This window comes from Pseudopipra pipra, chromosome 2, assembly GCF_036250125.1.
Source record: "Pseudopipra pipra isolate bDixPip1 chromosome 2, bDixPip1.hap1, whole genome shotgun sequence".
NCBI classification, from domain to species: Eukaryota; Metazoa; Chordata; class Aves; order Passeriformes; family Pipridae; genus Pseudopipra; species Pseudopipra pipra.
Genome location: NC_087550.1, coordinates 46,493,014 through 46,502,942, shown reverse-complemented (window position 1 = coordinate 46,502,942; position 9,929 = coordinate 46,493,014). Strand labels below are relative to the sequence as shown.

General features: G+C 34.8%; 1 protein-coding gene across 4 annotated transcripts in view; it reads right to left on the bottom strand.

Annotated features, from left to right (window-relative positions):
• Nucleotides 1-1,517: 1,517 nt before the first annotated feature.
• TNFRSF19 (TNF receptor superfamily member 19) overlaps nt 1,518-9,929 on the bottom strand; it is a 59,365-nt gene continuing 50,953 nt past the window's right edge. For all 4 annotated transcript variants that reach the window (XM_064645358.1, XM_064645356.1, XM_064645359.1 and 1 more), the window contains 4 exons: nt 9,620-9,745; nt 8,800-8,893; nt 6,305-6,705; nt 1,518-3,905 (listed from right to left, as the gene is read on the bottom strand). In XM_064645358.1, coding sequence (XP_064501428.1) covers nt 6,312-6,705; nt 8,800-8,893; nt 9,620-9,745 — 614 coding nt within the window. In that variant the 3' untranslated portion in view covers nt 1,518-3,905; nt 6,305-6,311. The remainder of the gene's footprint in view (nt 3,906-6,304; nt 6,706-8,799; nt 8,894-9,619; nt 9,746-9,929) is intronic.

Below are 9,929 nucleotides of genomic sequence, written 5' to 3'. Positions count from 1 at the left end.
GACTTCATAGGAATGCAAACCAAAGGCCCTCAAAGAGCCCACAACAAAGGGAAAAGCCACGTGATCTCAAACTCCTGGTAGGATGAGGAGCACTGGATTAAGAGCTTGCTCTACCCCACAGAAAAGGCAGGAAACACTGCTGTACTTAAAAACAATGCGAACAGGGAAAAGATTTTGGGATGGGTGTTCCAGGTTTTTTTTGTAGAGTTTTAAAAAGTTCCTTCACTAGAAAATTGCATTTATATAGTAGCTGATATGAGCAAATGTCTGTGCAACTTATGTGGTCATATATGTAATGTGTTTTGAGCTGTACTTTGTTTCCAGATAAAATAGAATAAATACTTGTTTTTCAATTCCTGTTTATTTCTTGGGGTTTTTTTGTTTGGTTTTTTGTTTTGTTTTGTTTTGTTTTGTTTTTTAATTTTTGTCAGGGTGCTCCATTGCCATCCTAGCAGTGCTGAGAGTCATGAAGCTACTTGTATTGACACAAAGTAAACTCCCAAACATGACTGCTGCTGTGCTGACTTGCAAGATTTCAGGTGAACCAAAAGGATGATGAGTTGGGCTGGAGATGTGGACTGCTGCCATTTTTGACAATCACAGCAGAAAACAAATAGAAGACTACTCAGGAGTGCAGCACATGGCACCAGCGTATAAGGAGGCCTTGCTATTTTGGGAAGGTGATCCCCAGTTAAGCTCTGAATTACATACTTAAAGGACTGTAAAGATAACAGCAATACACAGAGAAGCAGCAATGTGAAATTTGCTAGACTAAACTAGCAACAGAGCAGACAGAGCAGCTTTCAGTTTTCCCCAGACTTTCCCCCCAAATCCAATAGTGCTACCACACTCCAGCACAACTACCCTTGCTTTATGTTACCTATCATCCTTATCTGGATTCAGTTCCCAGAAGTCATGTAATTATATGCAATTATCAAATTATTCTTTCTTCTCAGTCTTCTACTCTTGTCAGTCAGACGATGCCATCCCTTTCTTAATCATTTAAATTGTACAGTAAACCATTTGAGTAACATTGTCCTGAATATTTTCATGTAAACCTTCTGGACAATGTTTGAAAAATGGCCTAAATAATCACAGGTAATTAGTCTTCCGTATCAGTTTTCTCTAATTCACTCTTACTTCAGCCAGGGTTTGAAACCACTCTTGGCTGCAGCTGCAGTGCAACACAAATGCTGGGTCTGTTGGTACTGATCAGGGGCCATGATTCCTTTCCTGTTTCAAAAATACAGCTACTCTCATTATTGAAACAGCCTGCTGCATGAGCACTGGGTTCTGTTTTCAAAGACATTATACAGACAGCAATCTGTGGTGCTTACGGTCCTCCAGCTTGAAGAATGATCCTACTCTTAAACAGCAAGGACCTCAAGACAAAGATGTACCAAATTCTACCATAACTTTAATACAATTACACCATTATGGAATTCTAAAAACAATAAAATAAATGATCACTAGCTTTGCATAAAATGCTATTATTAATTTGAGATCAACAGACCAAGACTGGTTCATGTAACATTTTATTCACAAGTAGAAAAAGTATTACAAAACGATTTATACAAGATTTTAATTTACATTTGTTAAAGAAGTATTTCAAACAGCACTGTAAGTCCCTAGATGTGATATGTGGGCAGTCTAAATGCAGTGATAGTGTATGTTTTCTATTGGCATGTACAACATTGCTTGCCACAGGCAATATACAAAAGACCAATTTGGTTAAATTAAGGAAAAAAGTATATACATAATATACACATATATTTAAAAAGACTCTCTAAATTTTTTTCCTCCCAATTTGCTCTCATGCTATCTGTCACTCATTTAAAAAAAATGAGTATCTTTCTCTAGAGTTACTGGACAAAAGCAATTATATAAAGTTTAAATTCCAATTGGAAAACATACTGTGGCAGATGCTGGCAAAACTTTTGAACATAGCTTTTTAAAGAACTGTTATTAGTGAAAGGTGAAATCTGCATATGTTCAAAAATATTTTGCCATATACTGAAATGCATGTTGGATTTTTTTTTATTTACAAAGTATATACAAAGAAGCACACATCTCTTCATGCACATGTAGTGAAAAATAATATTTTGTAATTTCTTTAATGTATGAAAGTCTACAAAGAAATTATTCAAAACTACTTGTATTTAAATATATACTTGAAAGTAATTAGCTGAGTAATTGTACTGTATAACTGCACATTATTCCATCAGTGACCAAATGATGGTATTCACTACTTAAAAAACCAAACCAAACAACAACAAAAAAATCATGTAACTTCTTCACTTACTTTGGTTTGCGCTTGATAACTGTTATTCATGACTTTTGCAAACATGAATAATCTCACGGGTGAAGAGCTGAAGCATCTCCCTGCCATGGCTGCCTGTACTGGCTTTAGCTATTCCTGTGCAGGAAGGTCCAACCTTCTACTGTATGCTTCAAAGCAAAAGTCTTTCTCCATAATGGATTATGAATACTGTCTCAACATTTCCATTGCCACACAAACCATGTGTGGAAAGATGAGTAATATTTATTGCAAATTTGCATCTGTTTTGCTGATTGCTTTACTTTTGTCAAGGCACACTGGGTATTTGAAAGGAATAATTGCTAGAGTTCATCACTGGCAAGTTTGAGCCTGTTGAATGTAATGAATCAGTAGAGGTTACTGGGATTACCCACAGAAGCAAAAACTATCTTAAGGATAAAAATGGCTGCGAAAAATGGTATTATGGGATGTGGTATGACAAATAGCTGTTAAAAAAATCTTAGAATTACAGCACTGACTGCAGAGAGTTGATAATTTACTAGGCATACACACAACTTCGAGGATTTAATTCAGAGGTATTTTTTTAAAAAAAGTTATGAATCAGGTTTTATATTTAGTGTGGAAAATTTGAATTGACACAATACTACAGTGAGAAGGACAGAGTGCCATGAATGAAACAGGGACTCCTAAATGAACGAATTAGGTCACCATGAAGCTTGACCTTTAAAAAGAAAGCATTAATAAAAAAAATCTTATTAACAGTCTCACTGTATTAATACTTTCATGGGACACCTGCTATAGTTGGAAATTTTGATGTGACAGTTGATTACATTTATTTCAACATCCAAAAATTACGTGCTATAACAACAAGTGCTGTATTCAAATACTGAGACTACCAATTAAACACAACATCCCTATCTATATGTCTGACCTTCATTAAACTAAAACTAATTTAAAGATAATCTCCTGCTATATTTAACAGAACAATGTGACCTCCCATAAATGTAATAATTGGATGAAGGGGACTTTAACCGTAACACGCTAATTCTTTAACTCCCCAAACTAGCTTATTGACTATAATGTAATATATAATAAAAGCTTCAGTTTATCAATAGATGATCCTTGCATAAATAGAAATGTTTATTTTTTACGTCCTTCAATAGCAGGAAAATGATTTAAAATTAGAACCAGCAGAAAAAAGAATTTTAATGCATGCATAAATCTGCAAGCAGAATAACTGGCAACATCTTGTCCCACGCCTTCTGACTCCTGTAGCCATATTTAAGAGACCCACCTAATCACACTCAAGTATTTATATTTTTTGCTGTATTTACATACACTACTAAGCTCACTCCACTACATGTTTTGAGAATCTGAGGGAAAAGAAGAAGAGATGCAAAAGGTCATAAATCCACTTTGAGGGTTCTCCTAGGATGCTCTTTGAAGTTTCACTTTACAGCTGTTACACCTCCAATACAACTGCTCAGAAGGTGTGAAGTGATGCCATTTTTTTCCAGCTGGTTTTGAAAGCATGCAACACTGAAGACCAGACTATGTTTGATGAAAATCAGCAGAGGAGCATAAGGGAAGCATTCAGCTTTAGTTCTGAGAGAAAAATCCTGGGTTCCTAAAAGAAAGCGATAGAAGAGTGGTTACATAAATTAGTAAAAAATCAGTATGTACTTCTATGTTTGACTAAACACTAAAAAGTAGAGGTATACTTACTGCTTGCTGTAAAATTCACATAAACCTGAAGACTAAATCTGTATTAAAATACCTATTAAAAAGCTTATATTTGCGTGTATGTATATAAAAATATGCTATATTCTGATTTTATCATGTTATTATTGCTTTTGCAAATGGACCTATGCAAGACTCTAGTGCATCCACAGGCACTAAAAAGACCATCCTTCCCTCAAAATATTTCAAGACATGAAAGATGGAAGGCAAATGGGAAAAAATGGTGTAGACTGAGATGAAATAATTTTCTTGGAGTTGTACAGCTGGCTACCATTAAGCCTGAAAATACATCTCAGGTAAGCCTAAGTCCTGGTTCTGTCCCTCAAACGCTACTTAAATTTCTCCACCAAAAATGCAGAGATAATGATCCACCACAGTGTCTGAATATGGAGAAATTGTACAAAATGAATCAGCAAGGTCTATGAAAGAATAAAAATGAAGAAAAACTTAACCCTCCTGAAGACCTTGATTATTCAAAATTATACACAAATCTCAGTAGTAATACAGGATAGTACAAAACCATCAAAGAATACAGGATTTTGGGATGCTAGAAAAGATGTCTCCATACACATAGGAATTGATAGTAAAATTTACAATTCATATACTATAACAACTATGGCAAAATATAAGCTAATTTTTATAGTAATACTTCGAAATTCCATGGTTCCTTTCATCTAGAAAAACTCTTATATAATATTAATTGCACACCTCTGAAGTTGATACGTGGTTTAGAGGGAAAACACCCACAAACTTTTGATTTTTTAAATCCTGTTAGTATGGAAATCTAGTCCCTTGAGACATCACGAGACCTGGGAACTAGCAGCATCGAGATCTGCAGTCGGAGCCATGACACTGTCCCTTCCTACACATACCTACAGAATATGACCTATATATATCACCTAATGATATTTGACATATACCAAAATAAAACTATGATAATTGCTATCTAAGACATGGGCAGTCAGTGCCAAGAATTGTTACAGACAAAACTATATATTGTAAATAATACATTGAGAAAAATATGTGCAACCCAGATAAGGTTGATATTTTCAGTGACAGCAGTAGATTTTCAGGGTGACATACAAGGTCCTTTGAAGTTAATGGCAAAACAGTTCTTGACTTAGCAGTCTGTTCACTTCCTTCCTTCTCTTGACAATGTTACCTAAACAATTAAGGCGTGATTTACAAAGAAATAACTACTGCTCTTACATGTCTTCAGAATATGCATATTTTTTGCTAAATACTAATTACTTTCTACTTCATGTTTAGGAACAATAAGAAAGTGGCAGGCAAACCAAATGTAAGAGGATCAAAGGAAGGCAGTTTTATTTCTGCAGATGACCCAAAGTTTTCATAATTACAGATAGCATCATTTTCTTAATTAACTTTGGTGGATTATTAATATTAATGGCAATTGCTTGTGTTCCTGTCTCTGTGTACATACACAGGAAGGTGTTTCAGCTTTCCAGCCACAGCCTGCATAACCCTGGGATAACAACATACCATAATTTGGGATCCTTTCACAGATTAGTTACTTGATGTTCCAATTTACTTACAATAGTAGAAAATTCCATTTTAAAGATACAGAGCACAGCTAATATTCGGAAAGATATAATGATGAACCAGTACCAGAGTGACTTTTTGTGATGGTTCCATTATTACATAGTAGCGACAATTGTTTTATCACCTCTTCTCATTTTGACCTCACACCTGCATTTTCTCTGAGCTTTCATTGACTAAATTGTATTTTATGGACAAACATTTCATCTGGTGACATGTGAATATGAATGGCATTAAAAAGCATTTGAAATTCTCTTCTGTTTCTAATCCTGCTGTAGTGACTCCACAGAAAGGCTTTGTAAATATTTTTAGATGAACACTTTCATGTCTTTTATGCTTTGTTTACAACAAGCGAAGACAATTCCTCAGCTCTCCATCATAAACGAAGACTAGACTCACATAACAGTTTGGTCATATGGCTATTAAACTCTTTTTTTCCCCTGAAATTTAATGAAAAAAATCCCCTGATAAAAGCTTACTGGTTTACTGATTTACCCCTGTATTCTGGTTCATATTATTTCAACAGTAGTTTGCATAATTACACCTTTCAAATTCAGTTAACAATTTTAAAATGCCAGATCTCTTGTAGAGGCTTAATTTATATCAGCAATAGCTAGGTGTAATCTATGGAGAAATATAACCCTACAACTTTTTACAATTCTATTTTTATCTAGCTCTACATGCCTGAAGCACTCATTCTCACTCCTTTGTAGTTCTGTTTTTTACCTCTTTATCAATCTGTAGAGTCATTTGTTGTTCCATTACACTTTGTCTTTGGCTGGGTTTCAGCAGTCACCAAGTTCTGAAGTGATGAAACTTCTATGCATGTACTGTGTTTGGAGATTTCAAAGGACTTTGCAACATTTCCATCAAGAGACTTCGCTGAAATAAGTACTTCACTTATTTCCTGGTTATTATCCAACTCAGCAGTGGCTGCATTTTCAGTCTCAGGGCTGCAGGATTTTGCAGATCCTCCAGCCAGTTCTGAATATGATTCACAGATAGAAATACTGTCACAACAAGCTGAGTTTTGCATAAGAGGCCAAGCATCTGGAATGTCTCCACAGGCAGAGTGTGAAAGAGAACCAAGGAAAGCAGGAATCATTTCTCCAACAGAATCAGCAGCTCTGTGAAAGAACAGACACATGGTTTACAAAGCATTCCAGAAAATATTGTCAGTATTGTAATTATTATCATTAGTAATTGCTGTTATTTCAAGAAGGTTTAACAGGGTTGTATTAATACTCTAGAGACATTGATCCATTTGAAAAGGAATACAGTTTGTTCCTTGTCTGGAAATGACAAAAGCTCTGGTGAACACTACTAAAGGTAAACATGATGCCCAGAGCACTTCAGACAGTGAATCCGGGGTTCCAGAAAACAGGTTCTACAGCTGGGTTGTTTACAGGCAGAAATATGACCAAAAAATATCATAGTAGTGTCCGGATACAAACACTGTTGCAAAGAAGAAGGAATTTATTTTTTTTCAATGCATGGGGAGGTGGGGTACTAAGACAAGATATAACAGGTTTAAGTACATCAAGAAAGACGGTTGGGTAGAATCTAGAATCTTCAACACTAGGGGTTTTTTTGGGTTTTGTTTTTTTTTTTTTTTTTTTTTTGTTCCTTTTTTTCCCCCCCAAAAAACCAGGCTAGACAAATATCTAACAGAAGAAGTAAAGTGGGAGACGGGAACAGACAATGAGACTGCTTGAAACTTTGTGTTTGCTTTAAACTCAAATTCATTTTAGATTTTTCAGTTTGTTCTGTCTAGGCTTCAAAATATGAAAAGTTTTTCTCCTATTCTTTTTCCTGTGGAAAGGACATAAAATTAAAGAAGGGCAAATATTATTTTTATGTTATGGAAAATGGAAGAAAGTACAAGTAGAAACTCAATATTATCTACCTCAAGTGTATTTAAAGTGCATGATAATACTGACATCTGCCAAAGTCTGTTGGAAGTCCAGTAGTGTTTTTCATTATATGTATGCCAAAAGCAGTATTACCAAACCCAAAAAGTTATACATATGTTTTATTTCCAAAAACTGTCAACGGATTTATAAAAATGTTAAGGCTATATTAAGACTGATATGCAGTAATAATTTGTGTGACAAAACTCATCCCACATTAACATGCCTATAACAGATTTTAAGTAGCCTTACTCATTTCCAAAACATGATGCTTTAATAGCTTTAATATGCACGCAAAGTATTTTCAGAAAGGAGGCCAAAAGTCAGGACACTGCCCCACAATTGAAGGAAATACATTATTCTGGCAAAGGAAATTGGCATAAACTCCATTTCTACTGGAAGGAACCACAGGATCTTTGATGTCCAAATTACATGGATATTACAGTTATTTTTAAAGCCTTAACCAAAAGATTCCTCAAAAAGTACACAACTTTGTGTACAAGGCTATCAATTTGTCAGCCTTGGTGGTACACAAGGATGACTCCAGCTTGTCAGTATTTAAACAAATTGTTAGAAAATTTAGATATTTTGTATCTTATACTTAGGTCACTAGGTCACCTTACATAAACAATACTTATGAAGAAGCTGCCTCTACATTTTCAGTTACATGTGGTCATTAGAACAAAACAGCTGAAGACCAATTTAACCCTATATGGAAAATTATTCTAGCTAAAAGAAATAAATACATCCTGTGCTAAAATCTGTAACTCTGAAAGGAAGGAAACTCTGAAGGACACCATAAATGTTATGTATTTAGCTCATGGTACTGCTGTAGAAATAACTACTCTACTACTGTATTTATATTCAGCGGATCAGGAGAAAATTATAATCTGCTAAAAATTCAGAAATAATAGATATTTCAAATGTGAAAGTCTAAAGAGTTCCTAAATTAAAAAAAAAAATAATTTCATGACACTTCTGAATTGTCAATACCACCAGATTCATGAGTCTATGCAGCAGCTTGCTAATCAATAGCAGAAGAGAGGGTCACCAAATCCTCTAAGGTGCCAGAAAGTAAAAGGAAGACTATGTGCTCATGAGAGAAGTCACTTCTTTGCAGAAACCCATGTATCAAGTCAGCATTTGCAAAGTAATACTATAAACCTGTTCTTGCACAACATGGGGTGATATGGCTACAGTTCATCAAAATCCCTCATTCCACTTCAAACAGCCATTGTATCTGTATAAATATTAGTTTAACTGCATAAAACAATACTTAATGTTTAATAGACATTTGTAAAACTAAGTTACCTTTCATTAAGTGTGGTCTGTGAGTGGAAAGCACAGCTGTGACCCATGCTACAGGTTTCATCACAGCACAGGGATGGAATCAAGTGAACTGGTCCTAAGGAATGAAAATGTTAAAACTGTTAAAGCTCTGTATAAATTTAGTTTCTGTTCTCTTTCAAACTTGAGCATTAGTTTGCCAGTTACATTATAATACATGGATTGAGGAAAGATTTCTTACTGCAAGGAATGGGTTCTCTATTCCTTTAAAATTGAATTACTTATAAAAGAAAGCCCTGTCCTTCCTTCAGGAGTAATACAGATGCCAGTCATGAATATCTAATTTTTTAACTAATTTGCTTTTCAACTGAATACACTTGAGAGGAAGCATTCTGAGTTAACCTGTTAGGATGATATTTAAGCCCGTGCTCTTCTGTTAAATTATGTATTTCCTAATGTCACAATTGCATCTGTTTTGATACGACTTCACAAAATGGCAATGACTTTAATTGTTGAGGTTGTTAATGTCTTTAACATTCATATCACATTCTTAGATACTGGCTGGTAAATCCTTCATACTAATTTAAGTCTCAAAGCCAGATGCAGTGCTATTTTTATCAGAAAGAAATGATGTAGGTATTTAAAGGTTTTTTTTAAGTGAAGTCACTGGAATGAAAACAGGAAAAAACAACAACAAAAAACCCCCAAATAGCTACTTAAAAATCCTATCTGCTTATTGGGAAATTAGCCTAGGACAAAGGGTAGTTTGACTCTGTAGTTAAAGTTAAATGTTACAACTCAAGTATTAGATAAATAAAGTCACCTCTTAGTAGACCTAACATACCACATGTCTGTGATGTGTTTCTTTGGCATTGGCAACATGTTCTGTGGTCAAATTCATTTAGCCGTGGTCTATCAAAACATGATAATTCAGAGCCATTGTAGTGAATGTCTTGTGATCTCAGAGACCCTTTGAACAAAGAGAATAAAAATCCGTATCAGTAAGTGTTATCTTTCTTCCTGCTCACAGCCTTCTATCTTCATAGAATGCTTAAATGTCATGCTATAACATATGTCTATACATTTTCCAATGGAAAGATCCACAATGATCATGTGGTTTCATATAACACAAGCCACAGATCTTGCAACAAACC